Source organism: Penicillium maclennaniae, assembly GCF_028827695.1.
Source record: "Penicillium maclennaniae strain IBT 15551 chromosome Unknown utg000008l:1.0-3552695.0:1.0-3555053.0, whole genome shotgun sequence".
Classification (NCBI taxonomy): Eukaryota; Fungi; Ascomycota; class Eurotiomycetes; order Eurotiales; family Aspergillaceae; genus Penicillium; species Penicillium maclennaniae.
This window is the reverse complement of record NW_026623220.1, coordinates 1010061-1029720: the sequence shown is the minus strand read 5'-3', so window position 1 is coordinate 1029720 and position 19660 is coordinate 1010061. Positions and strand designations below refer to the sequence as shown.

General features: G+C 49.5%; 13 protein-coding genes across 13 annotated transcripts; 9 read left to right on the top strand and 4 right to left on the bottom strand.

The window, feature by feature from the left end:
* Window positions 1–2001: 2001 nt before the first annotated feature.
* On the bottom strand, window positions 2002–2581 carry N7477_009381 (VOC family protein; the record flags this gene model as incomplete). Its single annotated transcript, XM_056971042.1, has 4 exons — window positions 2002–2020; window positions 2071–2162; window positions 2221–2386; window positions 2439–2581. 4 exons carry the CDS (start codon window positions 2579–2581, stop codon window positions 2002–2004), a joined length of 420 nt encoding a protein of 139 aa, XP_056818021.1.
* Window positions 2582–3280: 699 nt separating this feature from the next.
* Window positions 3281–4038, top strand: N7477_009380 (uncharacterized protein; the record flags this gene model as incomplete). Its single annotated transcript, XM_056971041.1, has 3 exons — window positions 3281–3473; window positions 3563–3924; window positions 3988–4038. The coding sequence occupies 3 exons, from the start codon at window positions 3281–3283 to the stop codon at window positions 4036–4038; spliced, it is 606 nt and encodes a 201-aa protein (XP_056818020.1).
* Window positions 4039–4616: 578 nt separating this feature from the next.
* N7477_009379 (uncharacterized protein) lies at window positions 4617–4858 on the top strand (the record flags this gene model as incomplete). Its single annotated transcript, XM_056971040.1, has 2 exons — window positions 4617–4715; window positions 4772–4858. 2 exons carry the CDS (start codon window positions 4617–4619, stop codon window positions 4856–4858), a joined length of 186 nt encoding a protein of 61 aa, XP_056818019.1.
* Window positions 4859–5098: 240 nt separating this feature from the next.
* N7477_009378 (nucleotide triphosphate diphosphatase NUDT15) lies at window positions 5099–5745 on the top strand (the record flags this gene model as incomplete). Its single annotated transcript, XM_056971039.1, has 3 exons — window positions 5099–5186; window positions 5287–5489; window positions 5566–5745. 3 exons carry the CDS (start codon window positions 5099–5101, stop codon window positions 5743–5745), a joined length of 471 nt encoding a protein of 156 aa, XP_056818018.1.
* Window positions 5746–6172: 427 nt separating this feature from the next.
* N7477_009377 (uncharacterized protein) lies at window positions 6173–6718 on the top strand (the record flags this gene model as incomplete). Its single annotated transcript, XM_056971038.1, has 1 exon — window positions 6173–6718. One exon carries the CDS (start codon window positions 6173–6175, stop codon window positions 6716–6718), a length of 546 nt encoding a protein of 181 aa, XP_056818017.1.
* Window positions 6719–7860: 1142 nt separating this feature from the next.
* N7477_009376 (uncharacterized protein) lies at window positions 7861–8204 on the top strand (the record flags this gene model as incomplete). The annotated part of the gene is made up of 2 exons (XM_056971037.1): window positions 7861–7927; window positions 8014–8204. The coding sequence occupies 2 exons, from the start codon at window positions 7861–7863 to the stop codon at window positions 8202–8204; spliced, it is 258 nt and encodes an 85-aa protein (XP_056818016.1).
* A 578-nt stretch (window positions 8205–8782) lies between these two features.
* On the bottom strand, window positions 8783–9868 carry N7477_009375 (inositol-pentakisphosphate 2-kinase; the record flags this gene model as incomplete). Its single annotated transcript, XM_056971036.1, has 2 exons — window positions 8783–8968; window positions 9020–9868. 2 exons carry the CDS (start codon window positions 9866–9868, stop codon window positions 8783–8785), a joined length of 1035 nt encoding a protein of 344 aa, XP_056818015.1.
* Window positions 9869–10568: 700 nt separating this feature from the next.
* On the top strand, window positions 10569–11262 carry N7477_009374 (thiamine-binding protein; the record flags this gene model as incomplete). The annotated part of the gene is made up of 4 exons (XM_056971035.1): window positions 10569–10628; window positions 10677–10782; window positions 10979–11081; window positions 11190–11262. 4 exons carry the CDS (start codon window positions 10569–10571, stop codon window positions 11260–11262), a joined length of 342 nt encoding a protein of 113 aa, XP_056818014.1.
* Window positions 11263–11618: 356 nt separating this feature from the next.
* N7477_009373 (uncharacterized protein) lies at window positions 11619–12425 on the bottom strand (the record flags this gene model as incomplete). Its single annotated transcript, XM_056971034.1, has 1 exon — window positions 11619–12425. The coding sequence occupies one exon, from the start codon at window positions 12423–12425 to the stop codon at window positions 11619–11621; it is 807 nt and encodes a 268-aa protein (XP_056818013.1).
* Window positions 12426–13644: 1219 nt separating this feature from the next.
* N7477_009372 (uncharacterized protein) lies at window positions 13645–15813 on the bottom strand (the record flags this gene model as incomplete). Its single annotated transcript, XM_056971033.1, has 1 exon — window positions 13645–15813. One exon carries the CDS (start codon window positions 15811–15813, stop codon window positions 13645–13647), a length of 2169 nt encoding a protein of 722 aa, XP_056818012.1.
* Window positions 15814–15944: 131 nt separating this feature from the next.
* On the top strand, window positions 15945–16617 carry N7477_009371 (cytochrome c oxidase subunit 7; the record flags this gene model as incomplete). The annotated part of the gene is made up of 5 exons (XM_056971032.1): window positions 15945–16005; window positions 16192–16270; window positions 16345–16405; window positions 16467–16498; window positions 16597–16617. Exons 1-5 carry the CDS (start codon window positions 15977–15979, stop codon window positions 16615–16617), a joined length of 222 nt encoding a protein of 73 aa, XP_056818011.1. The 5' UTR covers window positions 15945–15976.
* A 725-nt stretch (window positions 16618–17342) lies between these two features.
* N7477_009370 (C6 transcription factor) lies at window positions 17343–18282 on the top strand (the record flags this gene model as incomplete). The annotated part of the gene is made up of 3 exons (XM_056971031.1): window positions 17343–17413; window positions 17479–17635; window positions 17695–18282. 3 exons carry the CDS (start codon window positions 17343–17345, stop codon window positions 18280–18282), a joined length of 816 nt encoding a protein of 271 aa, XP_056818010.1.
* Window positions 18283–18289: 7 nt separating this feature from the next.
* Window positions 18290–19646, top strand: N7477_009369 (fungal specific transcription factor domain-containing protein; the record flags this gene model as incomplete). The annotated part of the gene is made up of 3 exons (XM_056971030.1): window positions 18290–19086; window positions 19113–19140; window positions 19197–19646. The coding sequence occupies 3 exons, from the start codon at window positions 18290–18292 to the stop codon at window positions 19644–19646; spliced, it is 1275 nt and encodes a 424-aa protein (XP_056818009.1).
* Between the last annotated feature and the right edge of the window lie 14 nt (window positions 19647–19660).

Here is a 19660-nt window from a genome sequence, read left to right as displayed (position 1 = left end):
TACAAAGGATAAGCTCTTAGAAAGTCCAGAAAAATTACGAGGCAATGAAAGTCCTATCAAAGGACAAAAGTCCTGAGTAAGCTAACAGAAAACGGACGGATCAACTGGCCGTTCATGGAGCCAGCCCCCTTCCCACTCGGCCACTGAGTTTGCAACCTTTGACGCTACCTACCATACTTGAGTATAATTTGCATTGTTTGTCGAAGCTCTCATCGATCACGCATACATGACATAGTCTAGGTGTTGCCAGAGGAAAGTGAATAGAACTGAGAAGCAGGCAACTTAGATTTGAATGTATACCCAAATGAGAAAAATCAACAGGTCTGGTGCAGGAATTCAAGAGTTCTCAGTGTGATTCGCCTACAAGGAATCGAAGAAGGATATTTATGCCAACCTTGTACAACTAAGCTACCAGGGTGTCTTGTTCTTCATGGGTTGCGAGACAAACTGAATGAAATGTGACTGGGTCCGAATATGTACGTTTCATTTCAAGTTTAAAAAAGCGGCACTTCAGGCTTTATGATATAAGACTACGAGACTATTGTCCCAACTGTCTTGGTATATGTCTCCGAGTTGCAAACCAACAGACGCGTAAACAAGCGTGTCCGAACGAGTTTACAGTCTACGATATCGAAACGGGGCCAGGCGAGGATACTGAAAACCTGGTGAAATCACAGATTAGTGATCCTTCAGAAAAAGAAGCCAACATAACAGAAAAGAAGAATTTTCAAACTACTCAGAGACCCGTCTTGAAACGTAAAGGTGTGTCAAGTTTCTCCAAAGATGTTCAGAGGCAAAATGGAAAATTGGTGGGTATCATCACTGGAGCTGCGATAGGATCGCAAAGGCTTGACATTAATGTGGGCTCTGATCGCGTTTCTTAAGGGCGGCGTGCTGAACTATGGGTTAGGTTTGCTGCTTCTGGCTTCGAGAGCAGGTGAAGAGAAACATCACTGGTAAGCGATTCTCCTGACATTGTCGCTGCTTTCCTCGTCTCGATGATGCTAGGAAGTTAGGAGTACTTTCAATTGAACATTCTACTTATAATGCATTGGGCTCTTGGGGCCTGCCCTACCCACGTTTTCAACGTTTTTGTCTGAGAGCGGAGAATGTCGTCATGTCCCGTCCACGCGACGCGGTGGAGAATGCTCGACTACTGTTTTTTCGCTCATTAGTAAAATAATAGAGAGCTTAGAGCGATGATTTCCTGATTCGAAATGAAATATTGTTGTCGCTTGTTCAGCGAGCATGAAGAACGCGAGGCAAACTCCACGTTTCATGTCTTGTTGTCGATTTTGGGAAAGAATTCAAGGTCATTGTCAGACATACCACGTTGCAATCGGTCGTTACACTGCATATTAAAACGGCATAAGTCACAAGGCATTGGCTCAAACCACCATAGATACGCCAAATGTGATCTTCTGAGACCAAGTACTACTTCAATCGCTATTATGAATACGACTATTCGTGCTGGATTCAGATGTTGTTGACTCGCTGACATCCAACTACAGCACATTATTTGAGGCAGCGGAACCTTCTAAACATTGGCGTAGACGTGATAAGCTCAATGTTTATATGTCAAAGGTGGTTAGTGAGGATACTTGCAGAGTGGCCTTGGCGTCAGAGATGATATGAGACGGCTGCTACTGCCGCTGCAAATGGTAACAACTTTCCGACAGCGGGCTTCAGTACCACTGCAATGACCACAGTACCTTATTTTCTGGTTCATGGAAGCTCAAGTGAACGGCATTGACTTACTCAAGTTGTTATAAGGGGAAGAACTGTTTGCGGCACCAATGGAGCGATCTCGTTTGTACAAGATATGGCTCTTCCGACGTTCATGACAGCCTTGGCCTGAGTCTTGCCCACATAATCTAATTGTGGTTCACGGACGAACGATTTAGAATCTTTGAAGGTCTAAAGCTGAACTTTATATATTTGCTGAATTCATGGATGGAGAATGTTTTGTGATAAATTGCATTTCTATGTGGGCAAAAGAGATCATACATAGTTTGAAACTCTAAAGTGCGGTCAGCTAAGATTCGCTCCTTAATGGGTTTTATAACGTACTCAACCAAGTTCCCATCTGGATCCCTCACATAGACACTTCTAAGCTTGCCAACTGCCCCGGTTCGATGCACGATCTTGGCTCCCTCTAAGACCTGAACAATGAACATCTTTAGCTTATTCTGCAGACAAAATCAACGATATTTCTCTTACCTCAATCTTTGCTTCTTGAAAAGCTTGCAGTACTTTCTCCACATTCGTGTCAGTCAAAAAGCACAAGTCTCCGCTCCCCGGCATGACGTTGTGCGCTTTGGGTTCAAACTCCCTGCCTGATTGATGAAGGTTGATTTTTTGGCTGCCGAAGAGAAGAGCATGTCTCCTGAGTGTTAAATCGAATCTAGTAGTCGAAAATGCAAGAGTTTGGAATTTACCTTTGCATGGCGGGGTCGGCGGGTGAGGCAAAGACCTCGTGGCGCATCCCCAAATGCGTCGTGTAGAAATTCACGGTTGCTGGAATGGAGCGGACTGTGAGAACCAGATGATCTAGAGACTTGACTGCAAAATTTGCTGCCATCTTGAGTGTTGGGTAGGCTCTTGTGCTTCGCAGATGCAACGAGGAGATTGACAATGACTGCCTGTCTCGAGGTGAGAACAGGCGCATTACTCACCGGAGGTCGCTTCTTTTGGCTTGTTTCACAAGTTCGTAACCGAGCCGCATTTGGAGATCAGTTCTTGCTCGATCTGAACTAAAATAACGAGTTGACAAATTTAATTTTCCAAATAGATGCTCTAGCGATTTTGGTCATTCTCCAAATTGTCGTCCACGCTGTACAATTGTTTTCGAAGGCTCCGCATCAATCTCGTCTTAGATCTCTCATACTCTATACAGCAAGTATACGGGAAATACTAAAACTTTCACAACGAATACAACCCAGCCTAGTCGCAGTCATGGGTCTGACGAGGCTTTCAGAAAGTCAACTGGTTCAGGTTGCGCCATTTCTCCTAAATCAGACCCCACTTCAGCTGTTGCCCGTAGCCCAGTCATAACAAGAACTAAACCCAAACCAGTCTATTTCTGCGTGCACCGTTGCACCACCAGTACCAATTAGACTCGGGCGCGGGTCGAACGGCTTCCCTTGTATCTCAAGTCATCGGGGCGCAGTGACGCACCAGCTTCTCTCAACTAATGCGCCATTTAATGACCCTGGTACCTTTAAAACCTCCGCTTCCGCCTACTTGAGGCAACACATCACGAGTGCATGATCACTTCACCATGTCTTATACTTCCTACTCCGACGCGCGCATGTCGCATAACTTCCGCCCCACTCCTCGCAAATCATTAAGGTCTCCAGAGCGCGAGATCGCCTTTCGAAATGAGCAGATCGCAACGACCAAACGATCTTTAGTCCTGAAGCCACAGGGTGATGCACGCTCTGCAGTGTCTTACAGAATCACCGACGAAGATGGTGCATCCGTATTCACCGTAACTGGACGAAAATTCGGCGATCGCCCGTGTCGCGAGTTTCGCGATTCTTCTGGCCTACCATTTTTCGAGCTTCATACGTCCGCGCTGGCTACGTTCGCCTCTCGTTGGTATATTACCTTGCCCGGGGCGGGGACGTAAAAGTGGCAAAGGCTGCTCCTCAGTTCTCTTGGAATGGAAGTGTCATGAACTTTACCTTCCAGAATATGGCTGCTAGTGAAACGAAACGCGCGGAAGATAAGGAGCTTACCCTTAGCGTCACGAAACATGGAGTTGTGCTGAGCTTCTTTGATATTGTCGATGATGATCGGAGAATCGCGGAGGTGCGCGAGAGTGTCCAGCACAATGAAAAATTGAATTTGAGGAAATCATCGCGAGGAGGTCATCGGCCAGCCTTGGATTTGATCGTGATGCCTGGCGTGGATGTTTCACTAGTGGGTCTCCAATCTAATACTTCGGTTTCTCTCGGGCTGTGGTATGCTAACTTTAGATGGTAGGTAGCGGCGATTGCAGTCATCTTGTCGGATTGGTATTTTGGATCTAAATGAGCATGAATTAATAGCCTAAGCCTAAGCCCGACAGGTTCTTGCAATGATCACAATGTTCAAAGAATCGTCACACAAAAAGTCCATCACCTACACTGTCTACATGAGGCCAGTCGCGCCTGTCCTAACATCCTCAGAAACGAAGCCAGAAGTAATATCTTGCTAACTCATCAGCGGACAGTCTCAAGGTCTCAGTCATTGAAATGTACCCAGATTATCTTAACAGCGCGTCGACATGTACATAGACAGGTCAAATGAACGTTCTGTCTGTGGATGGTCTTATTCATCTTCTATTCGTGATGTCCAGTTGGGACCTGTTTCATCGGCGAAGCCTATCACAAGGCCTTTAAAGGACAATCACGTCTTCAGACAACTATCATGGCCAGACTCCACAGTGGTTTGGAGCAGAACCATGTGTCTGATGAGCTTGCTGATCAATCCAGCTGATTCGTGTTTTGAAACCACACCGATTTCCTACGTCGCCTATTCATACGGTATACGCTCAGTTGCTTACCATGAGCGTAGAGAGAGCCTCTTTTTACAGTAATATTGCTTCTAAACACGCGCGCTACGCTTTGGATATGGCTGGCCAGTCTAGTGCTGCCATGAATGCTGTTGAATCGGCCAATGCGTACTTGGCACAGGTGAAAGAGGCTATGGGCGTGGGGGAAGACCTATCAGTATGTACGATGTGATATTAAAAAGGTCTGGTCTTCAGTTTGAGTATCCTGTATAGACTTCTCTCGCCATCAGCACAGCCATAAGCCCCATGGACATTGAGTCATTCCGGGGCTATGGGTTCCCCAAGGTGATGAGGCAGTGATTAGACACTGCCCCAGGCAAAAAGTTGACATGAAAATGTGACGAGTCACCTTCAGCCTCAGCCTCCAAATGCCGATCATGAGTAGTTGTTCAGGTACGGTGAATCAAGGGTGGTATTTAGATCGTCTCGTTCCAGCTTTTATTGCCGATCGCCAGACCCCGCTCTGCCCCACGAAAGCCCTTGCAGCGCAATATTGACGCATCTTGTTCATCCAACAACTAGCTTGGTATCTGATTCACCATGGACCCAAAGGTGGGAGTCGGTGTTTTTGTCTTGAATTCCGAGGGCAAGTTCCTCCTCGGAGAGCGAAAGGGAAGCCACGGAGCCGGTGAGTCAGCCACTGCAGCACAAGCTGTTCACCCTCATACTGGAGCACAGTCCCATAATTCCAGGCAATGTACACAATCTCAATATTCTGACACTCGCAGGCACATGGGCTCTCCCCGGTGGACATCTTGAATTTGGTGAATCTTTCGAGACTTGCGCCGCACGCGAACTGCTCGAGGAAACGGGTCTGCAGATCCAAAACCTGCAATTCTTAACCGCCGTGAATAGCGTCTTCGAAAAGGAGAACAAGCATTACATCACCATCTTCATGGCTGGGACTGCGCACGAGGCAGCGCAGCCTCAGGTTAGTGCATCATACATTTTTTTTTCTTATTTGCTTTTGAGTTCCCCTTTCTTGTGCATAGCTAAGCGCCAATTAGAATCTCGAACCTGAAAAGTGCACCGGGTGGGAATGGGTCTCTTGGGACGAGCTCAAGGCTGATCGCGAAGCTCAACTGAGTTCTTCTGGTGGTCGCAAATTATTCCTACCATTGATGGAGCTATTCAAGCAACGGCCTATGTTTGAGGAACAGTTGAGCCAGGTTTCCCGTGTCCTGTAGGGACATAGCAGCTGTTGTTGATGTCAGTTGTTTACTGTATCTGCCGATATGCAGGCTACAGTCAATAAATTGGCCAATAGATTATTCTCGCAGAACATGAACAGCAATATGTGCTTTTTGCAGGGTCAATCATGCATGCGCCGTGTAACTATAGTGGACGTGATAAGCATTGCCAATTTCACGTTCTCGAAAAAAAACCGACAGCCATGACTCGGCATTGTGAAAGGTCTGTCACGCAAGTCACTATCTAGTATATCCTAGACATGCTATAAAGCTCTGTGACCCTCCTGAGGGGCTCCTCTTGAACTAGCATAACTCACATTGTGACCGTATATGCCTCTTCCAGCGCCATTCACCATCAACCGATACCGTTTTATCAAGAACATTTCAAAAGAACCATTACTACGCTGAAGCTATATTCATAATAATGCTGTTCAAAAACATTCTTTTCACCTCTGTCGTCGCTTTGTTGAGTGGTACGGTCGCCGCGGAGGATGTTAGTGACGGCGGCGCTCCCAAGCTCAACGTCGGCTCTCTGAACCTTCCCAAAAGGAATGCTCCGAATGGACTTCGCGCACGAAGCCTTACACTTCTCGAAAACTTGGAAAGTCTGGTCCTCGTAGGCTCTTCTACCCCGACAGCTACCCCGGCAAGCTCCTCGAGCAGCTTCTCGCACATTGCTCAACCCAGCCCGACGTGGGCCCCTCGTCGCCAGAAACGCAACGTCGAGCTTCTCTCTGAAGTTGGAAGCATCATTCCTGGCATTCAGCCTACGTCATCAACTGCTGCGTCTTCGGCTATGCCCTCAGATGGCTATAGTCACCACTGGAGACCGAACCAGCCCTCGAAGTCGTGGGAAAGGCGAATTGTGGCGACACCTATCTCGATCCCCAGCTCAGTCCCAATTCAAAGCGCTCGCATGTCCCCTACTTCGACCCCCAGGCCGTCGATGAAGAGAGTCAAGTCAGCCTGATTTCGATGCCACGCCCTCTTGGAATAGCTTGGAAGTGCCGTCTTCCAGATGTCACGGATCCGAGAGCAAGAAGCGTTCCATGAGATTTCGTTGGAAGCATACGGACCGTATGAGCTCTAGAGAGCTGGATTGCCCAATGAATGTGAGTTTTGCAAGGTGGACACAGTCGAGAAAAATATGTACGCAGCGGAATTTGTAAGTCTTTGACTGGGATACACGTATACTCTTTTTGCTATACGATGTCGCATAGCTTTGTTGTTGTTAATATGTAAGATTCCCTTCATTGAAATTTATGCATAAGTTATACTGCGCCTGCATTTCTTGAAGGCTACCGGATGGGACACTAAGGACATTGTATGCAGCCATAGAAATGATACAATAAATCTTACAAAAGGAAGAGAATAGTACTATACTTTCTGTCTTTTCTTATTGTGGCATAGCAAAGAAAGCATATCATGAGCTATATCCACTTCTAACTACGCAGATTAATCTCATCAACAGATTGTGTTAGCGGGCGTGTTAACGCATGTCCAACTCCTACCGCGCAAGTGGTGTGATGAAGACAATGGCCGGATCAGCGCATACAAAAGCCCTTACTGATTTTCGGGAAGGGCTGGCAGCCGATAAGCTTGATTTTGAGGCTGTCGATTCAATCGTGAAAACAAATGAGGTCATTCCGAAATACTCCCTGAATGCCCTTCGCGTTAGTCACTCTCTGTCTTTAGAACTGCTGTGGCTTCAAATGTGCAGCTGTCTTCGACTTGACTGGGCTTACTAAAGTCCATTGACCCAATGTTAAGTTCCGTTAAATACTCTGTCTCTACCACACTGTATTAGGAGCTCAAAGCGACTTTGGTTGCCTAATAAAAAACAGAAGATCTTACCCGACAGGTTATGCAACCATTCAGATCTTCGTACTACCAACCCTTGCACTGCCTAAGACAAAATTAATAAGACATTTAATCTCAAACTACGACTATACTCATTCATGTATCTCTACCATGTAAGGGTGTGCGACCAACTATAAAATCAAGTAAATCACCAAACGCAAGCTAAATACAAAAAAAAGCCCGCTCCTCCGAAAGCTTGAACATCCACACTCCTATCCACATCCCAAAATCCACCCCAAGTCATCAACCAACATGTACTTCAAGACCATTCTCACGACCACCTTCTTCGCCTTACTCACCGGCACGGCCATGGCCCAGGGTCAACACGGCGTCGTACCCAATCAATCACTGATCCCCGACTCCCACAACCAAAGACCCTCCTCCATGATCTCAGACTCCTCTCAGACCTCGACGAGACACAGCTACACATTACCAAGCACCTAATCAGTGGCACGTTCTTCCCTGGTGGCTTCGAGCCTCGCCACGCCCACAAGTTCGAGACTATACAGCTTCACTGCATCAACTTTCAGCTCATCCACAAGACCTACCTCCTCTACAGCTTCCTTCAGTGGTATGATCGGCGGGCTACGGGATAGCAAGACGCTGAAGCTGCGCGCTGAGCCGAGTTCAATGGATAAGTTGACTCGTATGATGCCCGCTGGCAAGTATAGGCAGCCTGGGTCACAGCCTGCTTCTTTTCCGACCAACTAGTATCGGCACAATTTATGGTGCGCACTGGTATGGGTGAGTTCTTTCTGATTTTCGGGATACGATGATATATGCAGCAGGATCGATACACGACTGGTGACGGTACATGTCTGAAGTTTCTGTATAATAAAGACTCTGGGGGTGGGGGGAAAGGTCTGTTGACAGTTCGATACGAATTAATGATAATCTCTATTTCGGCTTCCCTATTTCCAAAATTGAACAATTCCAGAAATTCTTTGAAAAAAATAAAATAAAGCCGTATGTCCCCGCGAACAACATCAGATTTCCCGGTCAGTACGCACGCTATAAATGCCTCCTCTCTACAGTGTCATAGGTGGAAACATCGAATGTAAGAACAGAAAAGAAAACCCTGGGGCTTTTATACAAAAGACTGCACACCATGCCCCCACCGACAAAGAAAACGCGTTGAAAGGCGAGTCGTAACGTTAATTATCCTCCGAGGGGTTCATGTTGAGCTATTGGCCCGATGTAACGCACAGTCACTAGCCTCTTGGCTGTTACCATTATACCAGCCTCCACCGATCAACTTGATCTCTACATCGCGCCAGTACTTGGATTTCCCTCCGGCGCCTGTCTTCATGTCCAGGTCGCCGAGGCGGATTTCCACGGGAGATATTTCGTCTCGAGGGATCTGATAGATGTGTTAGACATGGGATTCTCGGGCGGGGACCACGGGACATACCTTGATGAACATTGTGCAGTCGCGGAGTGTCATATCAAGTGACATGTCCCGAGATAGAGCCGGAGGACCAAGTAGGCCGACTTCGTCTCGACGCCTTTGCTCAGACTGTAGCTTTTGCAGAATCGGATTGCGGAGTAGTATTTTGGCGAGTCGGTGTTGATCCTTGCATCCTTTGATGAACTTTGTTGCCCGTAGGACGTTTTCAGGATGATCAGATACCAGATCCAGGGGACAGAAGGAGCGTTGTTCAGTTTGCCCCATTCTACGCGCTTCGTGGTTCTTCATTTCTCTCAAGGCGCAGGTGCGACACCTCCGGGCATTTCCAGGCGCGGACGGGGACTGGGTTAGCCACTTGGGCTTTAATTCAGCCATCGTAGCGCTGGGGTCATCGGCGGTCGTCATATCAGTAATGAGGAGCCCAAACGGCTCGTCGAGGCACAGGTATCCACCGTGTCGCTTCTTCGGCCGCTTGCCGCTTAGTTCATCAATGTGGAGATGTTCATTACAGCGCTGGATTAATCCATCCGGGAGCCGGATGAGAGCCTGATCAACTAGCTCTTCGGGCTTGAAAAGCGGTCGCACGATATTGTTGAAGTTCTGGACAATTTCTTTGTATGAAAGATCTGCGGCGGTTTCCTTGCGCAGACGAAGCAGTTTGCCTCGGAAGGAGGCTGGTAAAGTGCGCTGTTCCAGACTTTCAATCGGAAGTGAAGGTAATGGTCTGTTCGGATCCTTCGTGAGAGATTTGACCGGTGCAGAGACGAAGCGATAGACAATATTTGCGCCCCCCTCGGCGAGGTAGACAGGTGAACTCCCGGCGGGAGTTCTAGTGAGACTGGAATTGGTCATTCGCAGGGGATGATACTTGGGAAAGAGAGGTCGGGAGCATGGTTTTTGTGATGTTCGGAGTACCTAAGCGGAGCTGGTTCCCATGGATCCGGGGTGAGGTAGTGGAGATTTGGGATGAGTCGGCTATTGGTCACGCGAGTAGCAAGCTACTGGGCCGATCGGATGTGCATGCAGTGCCGATGCTGGAGCTAAACCTGACGGGCGAGTCAGTGAGCTGGAAAGTCCGGGTTGTATCAGACTGCGTGGCGCCGATGAATTAGATGAGTCGAGTCGGTGACGCGAATACGGCGACAGACCGCTAGACCGCCAGACCGCTGAACGTCCCAGGTGCTCGAGACCCGAAGGACGAGGGATCGGATGGCGTGCAGGGTTTAGTCCCAGTGGTGGGGGTGAAGTGGCGCTGCCCCTGGAGGCGATCACTCCCAATCAGAGAGTTGAGAGGTAGAAACGTTTGAGATTCAGGAAAAAAGGAAGCGAGTTCAGGGTAGTCGGGGGGGGGGGGAGGAACCGTTGATCAAGTAACCGATCAGTGCTGGGTTCAGCCCTGTGCGAAAGTCCTGTGCGAAAAGATACATGTATTTCTTGTGGTCAATTCCTAGGGTCCTTGGTGTAAATGGACCTTTGTAACATTTCATCATTGCAACTGTTCTCCCGTCCAGATCTCTCCACCCCGCTTCTCCCACCTTCAACATCGTACACAATGGCATTCACCGACCTCCCTACCCCCGAGAAGTGCACCGCGGACTTTTGTCTGATCCCAGTAAGCACGCATCTACCCTAGTCATCTTCACGAACTCACAGACCTCAGATCGGCACAGCCTCGGCCTCAGTCTCGGCCCAAATCGCCGACGTCCAGAGGCTGATCGAGCAATCGGGTGTCAAGTACACCATGCATTCTGCAGGGACGACACTGGGTACGTGATCTCTACCGTTCAATTCCGTCTGTTCTCCATCTATGTACCTCGAGGTACATGCCAAGTACTGGGGACGACGGATGCTGCGCCACACACATCACTCTACGTCCTATCTTACCACCCACGTTTTTGTGGCCTCAAACGCGCTTCGTCGGATACTGAAGAGCTAATCGCGTGTCATTTGTGTCACCAACAGAAGGCTCCTGGGACAGAGTACACCAGGTCATCGGACAGGCACACACCCTCCTCCACCAGCAGGGGATCGTGCGGATTCAGACCGATATTCGCGTTGGGTCGAGGTGAGCTATCAACCGACCGTGGCTTTTTCCAAATTCCCGCAAATTCAAGATCCAGTATCACAGATTACAGACTAGGACTATACTGACAACTGGGCTGGGCCCGTGCAGGACCGATAAGGCGCAGACTGCGGAGGACAAGGTAAACAAGGTGCGGCAGTTGCTGGGTAAGGAGCCTCTGTAGGAGAACTCCATCCTGTGTCTAGCGCAATCGAATCGTCACCTTGGCACGGAGAAGAGATGTATCCACTCGATATTATATTCCATTTCTCTAGTACAAAGTACAGGGTCATTCCAGTCATTCCAGCTTCGAAACCAAAAATCAAAATCTTTCATAACGCCAGGCTTTCCCTTTGGGGCCGTCCACCGCCAATGTACCCAAGAACCGACATCCCTGTCCAGGTCCAAATCCAGATCCAATGCTCTATATACCAGGCGAGGTCTTACCCACACGCGAGACTAAAGACCCCAAGGAATGTCCGAGAACCGAAAGAACGCTGCACAATAAAACACATCTCACATGGTAACGGGTTACCATGCTTAGAGGGAGATTCCGCCTCCGAGCACACTACCCCAATTTCCACCGACCCAGATCCAGTTCCCCATGGTCGGAGTGGATCCAGCGGCCGCAGCTTCGGCAAGCTCGACTAGACCCTTGAAAACGTTGTTGATTGTGGCCCCGCCGCTCGAAGAGCCTCCAGCGGAGGTGGTGAGTGATGTACGGCCGACGGCATTGGTGATGTTGTTCAGGTTGTCGACTGTGTCGAGGGCAGGACCCTGATTGAAGAAATCTACCAGGATGAACGTAGGTTGGCGGCCGTTCCAGGCGGCCTTGCACCGCGTCGCTGTGCTGCCCAGGTTACCGGTGCCGCCGGACGCAGCGTTCGTGGTCGCCACGTAGCTGGCATTCGGATATTCGATGCCTAGGGATGAGAGATCCGAGGAGTACAAGAAGTGGTTCATCAAGGGGAGCATGTTGGAGGAGAGAGCAGTTGAAGTATCCCCGGAGACAGACGAGGGACGGTCGGGGACGCAGGAGAAGTTGGAGGCGGAGGTGACTTCGTAAGGGTTCTCCCAGACAAAGTTCCACTCATCCATGAGGTATGGGTAGCTGTCGTCGGTTGTGAGCGAGGCGACGAAAACGACGAGGCGGGTGCCGTTATTGATCATGGTTTCGAGGGTTGGCCATGACGATGGGGCCGAGGTCAAGGAGTCCGGCTGGTAGGCATAATTGGTGATGTTTGCTGTCTCGAACTCGGTGTTCAGGTCCGAGGCGGATGCGCTGTCTGAGTTGACTAGGAGCACTGTGACGACTGCGGGGTCTTGGTTAGTGTCGTCTCTCCGCATCATAGTATGGAAGTAAACAAACCTTCATTAGGGTTGTTGTCGAGCCAGGATTTGATGTCGCCCAGCCAGGAACTCAGAAGACCTGCATCGAGCAGATCACAACTGGTGTGGCATAGACGCCATTCCGAGTTGCTCTTGTGTACTTGGCCTGTGACCATGCGGACGCCAGCGTCCAGTTGTGTGGGGGTATCATAGTATCTGTGTGCGGGAGAAGGGTCAGAAAAAAGGTCGCGACAAGACTCAGAGAAGATCATACTGGTCGCCTGCGATAGAGTTGCTCGTGCTGGAGTCGCGTACAAAGGGACTGTCGTGGGCGCCGAGGTGAGTGATCTCGCCGTAGGACTTGGAGCACAAGTCAGGGGAATTGTTGCACGCGGTCGAGCGCTTGTTGAGAGGGTTGGCAAGCGCCAAAGGCAACAGGGCTAACAAAGAGAATCTCATGCTGGTATATGGTGATCATGAAGATGGAGGAGGGAAGGTAATAAGGGCCCTGACATGGAATGTTTAGAGTGACGATCCATTGCGGGTCCAGGCCGCGTTGCCGTCTCAACTATTCTTAGATCGTGGATCTGCACCGCCCGGCTGGCGGCTGGACTTTTCATTGGATTTTGCGCCAACTGACTTTGTGATCGCCTAATTATTACAAAAGCCTAGGCGTGGTAGAGTACGAATGCCCAGGATGGCTGTGAAGCGCTGACGTTGCACAGCCCTCGTTGTCATAGACGCGAGTTGGCTTCTGCCGTGGCCAATACAGGTCAGCCTCGAGATTGAATTGATGTTACTATGAGATGTGACAGGGTATAATTATGTACATAGAATCACCGCGGCATCTTCCGTGGCAATCTCACTCGCTCAGTGCGACGGAACGAATATTTGGTACGCCGCGGATTGACCAGTGATTTGGCATTGTTCTTTTCCATCCCGTGGAATAGAGCGGGATCACCCCAGGCATGAAGAATATCCGCTGCAACTCGTTGGAGACTATAAGGATTGTTCCTTCGCAGCATACGGGTCATACGTCGCTGAGAAGGACACCATCGGCTGAATAGCATCGCCAGCCGAGCCCGAGCCGCATTGCGAATCGCCCACCTCCGGAGCCCAAGACCAGCTTGTTCCAACTCTCGTAGCAGTAGGATGCCCCGGATCCAAGGTACAAGCTTAGTCCCTGTGGCGGGATCCGTGTAGGCGAGTTTTGACTCGCTCTTTGGGGTCACACGGATCATGAAGCCCCAGTGGACGATCGCATGCTGCATGGCAGGGAGAAGATGAGTCTGAGCATCCGGTCATCTCGTACAGGCAAGGGTACCGCAGGTTTGGATGAATCCCACGGTTTGCCTGGTCGGGTTTGAGTTGTAGGAGAATATTCACGGGCCAGCCACAGGCAACATTCTCGAAGCTCATCGAATTTGTTTGACATGCCAAGCCGCTTCAAGAGCTCCACCCAGAATGCCGCACTGACATAGCCTCCTGCGGGAACCACGCGCTGTAAGATCTTGAAAATGAACATCACCTCATCTGCGGTTGACAGTAGTTTCCCAGGCGGTGGTCGAGAGTTCATTCGGCGGGCCGTGAGGACTTTATCTGCCATGTAGTCCACACTGACTTCGTTGAGGTGCCTTCCAAGCAAAGCCAGTTCATCTGCCACTTTGGAAGCGGCGTCAAATTGTCCGGCTGCGATGTGTTTGCGGAAGTGGATGTCTAGCAGGTCCGGGGCATCGGGATATAGCTCTGCCAAAACCGCTAAAGACATGTTGTATTGGCGTGAATCACGGGCAATGTAGTAGGAGACAAGTAGGGATTCCTGTAATTCAACATCTTCGAGAACGTCGGGGTGTTGATCACTGCTCAGAAGATCGGAAAGTAGGATATCACGATTTTGTGCAGCTAATTTTTGGACCAGGCGCGTAAACACTGTGTCTCCGATTGAAATTCCGGATTGCCGGAGCCTTTTGAGTTTGTCCAGAATATCCTGGCTATTTTGAGCTCGGATGGCCATTTCACGTACAGTTCGTGGCCCAATGGCTGATACGCCAAGCATTTTCATCGTGCCAACGACCATATCAAAATTAAGGGCCCGTGTCGCAAAAAGCCGGGCCCCAATGTCATCTTTGAAGGGTTTTGCTCTGACAGCACCGCCTTCTGCACCTTTCAAAGCAGTCCTTTCGGTGGGTTTCATACCTCGTTCGGCGGCTGCAAATTCTTCTTTGAACCGAGCTTTGGCGTAATCTCGAAGTAATTCGAATTCTTCCCGAAATCCGAATTTCTTTGCGTATTCCATGAGTGGCTGTAGTTCATCCAAGGTGTTAGGATGATCTTCGCTTCGCACCAGATATTCGTGCATCGTGATGGCATCTTCGCCAAACCCATGTTGTAAAAGGGTTAGTATAGCTCGACCATAGATCTGATGGCCTGGAATGGAAATGAGCAGTTTTCGCACGGACGAGAGTTTATGGAAGGCTTGTGGTCTTTGAACACTCGTCGACGATTTTCTGCTGCTTAGTAGTTTTTTTGGTCGGATTGCTGCCGGGAGAACCTGGATCACTTCATCAGGGCGAGCAAGACCGCAGCTTTGAAGTTTTTTGTGCCACTTCATAGCTTGTTTTTTCAAACCCAGGTCAAAAAGACCACCCACGACTTTTAGATAAAGTTGGCTCCAGCAAGCACCTTCGCTATGCCAGATATCAATCGCATATTCCATGACATCCTTGAGAAAAAGATCTCGTTTCAGCCCCATGTCCACGAAGCTTTGCCAAAAGAAGTCTGCCCTGTCGCCGGTGACAGGAAGCTTGACATCACTCAAACGAATGGTCAGGGCCTCCCAGATATCTTGCGTGCCTTTGTCACCATAATGACGCTGGCGAAACCGCAACAGGTCCTCCCAAAGCTCGAAGTCGTGCCGATGCGCCGCGTTGTCCACTAGACGTGTTCCGATGTCTTTCGTGTGTCCAATATCCGACTCGAAATCCAGCTGCTCTTTTTGTAACCAGAGACAGTTTCTAGAGCGATCCGCAGTATCCGTTCCGTGTGAGAAGTCCGCGCGCTGCAGAGGTCCGGGGGAATGATTCTCGTTCGATGGTTCGATTTCGTAAACATTAAAGCCAAAGGGCCGTCCTTCACCATGCGTCTGCAATTTAGTCCCAAGCTTCGTTGTAGATGAGCTTCCCTCGGTCTCATCGAGAGATACTTCCTGAGCGCATCGCGACTGGCACCGCAGACGCGTGTATCTGGACTCCAAATGCTCAATCCCAATCGGGGTAGCCGCGAGCGAATCGAGGATGGAGAGGGCGGACGGCCTCTTCAGGAGTCGAAGAAGAGCCGGGCGCATCGGGCGTGCAATGGAGAAGGTGTCCGTCGACCATTCTCCGACTTCGAAAGCCAATGATGGCATTCTTCACTCGACAGATGACGCCTTCCCCTTTTGGGCTGCATGACTCAGCACGGAAAGAAGAGGGAAGTCATGTGACCTGGAAGCTCTCTCGAACTCGACGACATCGTGCCACGGCCCTTCATCTCTTCCCACCAGATCTCCTCTCTCCCCTCCAACCGCAAAAATGTTCCGCACTGTGCCTCGCATGGCCGGGTACGTCTCCCTCGACTCCTGCACCTTTTCTTGTCTCCATTCGCACTCCGTGCGCCAGTGCGATCGAATTTCACTTCGCCAATCTTTGATAGTGTCTGCGATCATGCAATTGCAATTGAAATTCTGGCGGACTGTCTTTTGACACTCGACATGAATGAGAGTTGCTAACCCACGTCCTACTTCTAGTTTCGTGTTCCGCGAGAACCGTGTCCCCTACTACCAGCGTCTGTTCCAGAACCACGACGGCAAGCGTCAATGGTGGAAGGTCAGTCCAAACTGAACGATTCGCGTCTAGACATATTCAATGACGCCCCAATCTAATACAACCTCGCTAAACAGACCTCCCGTTCCCGCTACATCATGTACCCCTACCTGATCTCCGTCTACGGTCTCGGTGCTGGTGAGTGGAACAACCTTGAATTTGAAGATCGATGATCAGGGAACTAACTCGACTTTTATAGCCACTACCTACGCCATGTGCCGTATGGTCTTCGTACGTCTTTCCTTACCTATTTCCCTTGCTATAGAGCGGACGATCCTCGAAAATCCGCGACTGGGGATCTCACGAATACATACTGACTTTGCTCTCAGGGTCACAAGACTTGGATCTAAACGTCACTCCTCACAAGAAATGACATTTGAAGTTGCAGTGAGGGATTGACTTCATTTTGGCGGTGTATTTCTACTCCGGTTGTGGTTTAGATGGGTTCGCAAGCAGTTGGTTTGGGTTGTACATAAATCAATCTCAGCTGCGAACCGAAGGTTGTTGCCTTTACGTGTTTTCTTTTTCTCTAGAAGCGTAGTTCGAGCCGTGGGATCATACGTTGAAAAGGATCAGGCTCAGCTCACTTTATCCCGACTGTCATTGGCTTGACGCTATAATTGCATATTGTCTTTCTAACGGTCCCACATGTGTAACGTTTCCGTCAGAGGATCGATCATAACCTCCACGATAGTCGGCTTAGAAACATGACCCCAGGATAAACAGGCAAAAGAACATTACACACTGCTTCCCTTCACTTCTGTTCCCAAACCGGCGTGAAGATGCTTACTCAGCAAGATTGGGCGGCATCGCAAGCCTGCGTCTGCCAAAGCAGTTTTAATCTTACGCATTCTAACTCAATCAATTTGTACGGAAACACATATTGCGGCCTCTTTAATTTCAAGCTGTTCAATCCCGGAGTTTGGATTCCCTTGGGGGATCCAAGTCTTGCGTGGTCACATCTCTTGCCTCAAGATATAAACACGAGACTTCCGCTTGGAAATGCACTGGGGTTTATGACCCTTCCTTTCTAGAGACCTGAACACTTTCTTGCCTCTAGCCAATATTTTCGACCATGGAGGAAACGGACTCCACGTATCCAGAGCGACCTGCTAAGCGGGTACGACAGGCTTGCGAGCCTTGCAGGTCGGACCACCGATCGATGGATGCTATCCACTTGCTATGCCAAACCCGGCTAACGATCATGTCAGACGGAAAAAGGCAAAGTGCCCTGGAGAGCAGCCGGTCTGTTCTCTGTGCGCAAGACTACGGCAACCATGCGTTTATGCGGACGAGCGACGTCGTCCCCAGCCCTCAGACGAGCCAGCTAGGCTGAGTGTCTCGGGAGCACCAGCATATCAGTCACTGGTCAGACCTTGTGACTTTCAACAAGAGCCTGTTGATTAACTGACCTTTTACCAATACAGGAAGACAGATTACACAGCCTAGAAGACAAATTAGGAGCTGTACTTGATCACCTAGGGTATGGATGTCCCGACACCCATTTGCACTATTTGACCCAAGCTTACCAGGATTCTGTTAGTGCCAGCTCAAGAGATGAGCGCTCAGTTGCAAATGAGTCCTCGGCAAATCTTGGACCCAATTCAACCGTGATTCTTCCACCTTGGGAGGACATCACACCTATAGCAGAGCTCTATTTACTTTATTGCGAGTCCCAGCCTCTGCCCCTCTTTCATAGAGGCAGTTTTCTTGCCAGTCTCCAGACACGAGATGTGGAGATTATCTATGCTATGTTGGCATTGAGTCTTCGCTTCTCGGAACCATATTACCACAGGACTAGAGACCTGACAGAACTGGTAAATAATTATGCTGAAGTTGCCCGTGGCCTCGTGATGAGACGGGTCTCGGAAGGTCCTGTTGAGCTGTCCACTTTACAGTGTCTATGTCTTTTGAGTCTGGTTGATTTTACAAGTAAGTTCTCGACCAATACCCCACTGGATTGGACTGACGTCGTTGTTAGATGGGAGTACACATCGTTCCAGTATTCACAGTAGCCTCGCAATGAACCTTGCACGGTGCTCCAATCTTGCCCTCGAGCCTCGCACCCCAACAAGCAACATCTTCCGCGAAGAGCGAAGACGATGCTTCTGGAGCATCTGTTTACTCAAGCGACTCCACGGTGAAGAATTCACCATTGCCGATACTCCTGATATGGGAGGCCCTTCTTTCCCCCAAAGTCCAACCCGGCCAGCACGCGGCATGTCTCCAGGCCCGTCCACAGTGGATGTACGAAGAAGCGACATTCAAGACCAAGGTATAATGGCCTATGTGATAATGCTAAGCGAAGTATTCGCTCGTACTGCACGATATGTGCGCCTTCGCGGAAGACCAAGCAATGTCCCTCCGTGGTCACCTCATTCCGAGTACTCAAAGATCATTGCATTGCAAATGGATTTAGAGACTCGTATGCCTCTGACCCATCGATTTAAACCGGCCAACCTTAGCGATAGATCAATCGATGAGCTTCAAGCTCATCGAGAGTACTGGGGACCGTGGTTCTTGAATCAGTTCATGTATCACACCATTCTGTGTCTCCTCAATCATCCCCTGCTTTTGTCATTGAGTCTGCGAACCTTTCGCAGTACCATCCCTGAGATCTTCCTCCAGCATACATCTGATCTGATCTCGTCACACACAACCTGGATCATTCATTTCATCAACTACTTCGAGGAGAGGTCTTTTCTGGTGTCTGATCCGCTACTGGGGTATAGCGCTGCCGTTGTGGCGACTATCGAGCTTCAGCTGAGCTTTACGGATAATCCCACAATTCGAGAGCAGAAGCGTGAGACGTTCACTAAGTGTGTCCGATTTGTGCAGCAAATAGGAAGAGGTGGCCTCATATGGCTCGCCTGGTAAGTCTGCTACTTACAGTAACCGGTGACCAGTAACTAAAATTACTTCGACGCAGGCGCAACGGTTGCAGCATCTGGAGGATGCCGTCTCAGCAACATACCAGTCTGATCCAGAGGCCCACAACCAAAGTCTCCTCATCGATCTTTCCAAATTCTGGGAGATCCTGGAGTATTCATCCAACAGTGACACGGACTCTGCAAGGCGTCTTTTCGGAGATTCTCTTTATTCAGGACCAACCCTTGTGGCCGCCGAAGTGTCGCAGACGTCGCCTTTACCAGCACCAACTCGCATTGGCGAAGAAAAAGCCTCCAACTACACAACTCCTAATTTAGGAGCAAATAATGCCTTTCCTGGAGCCCATGACTACCATGCAGGCTCATTGGTCTCACCGCAGCAATTGACTCTTACGAACGATGAATTCTCCATCCTCGCCACAAACTTCTTTTCTCAAGGACAAGAGTTCCTTCGCGGTGGAGACACATGGGATAATATCGGCAACTTTTGAAAACCAGTGAAATA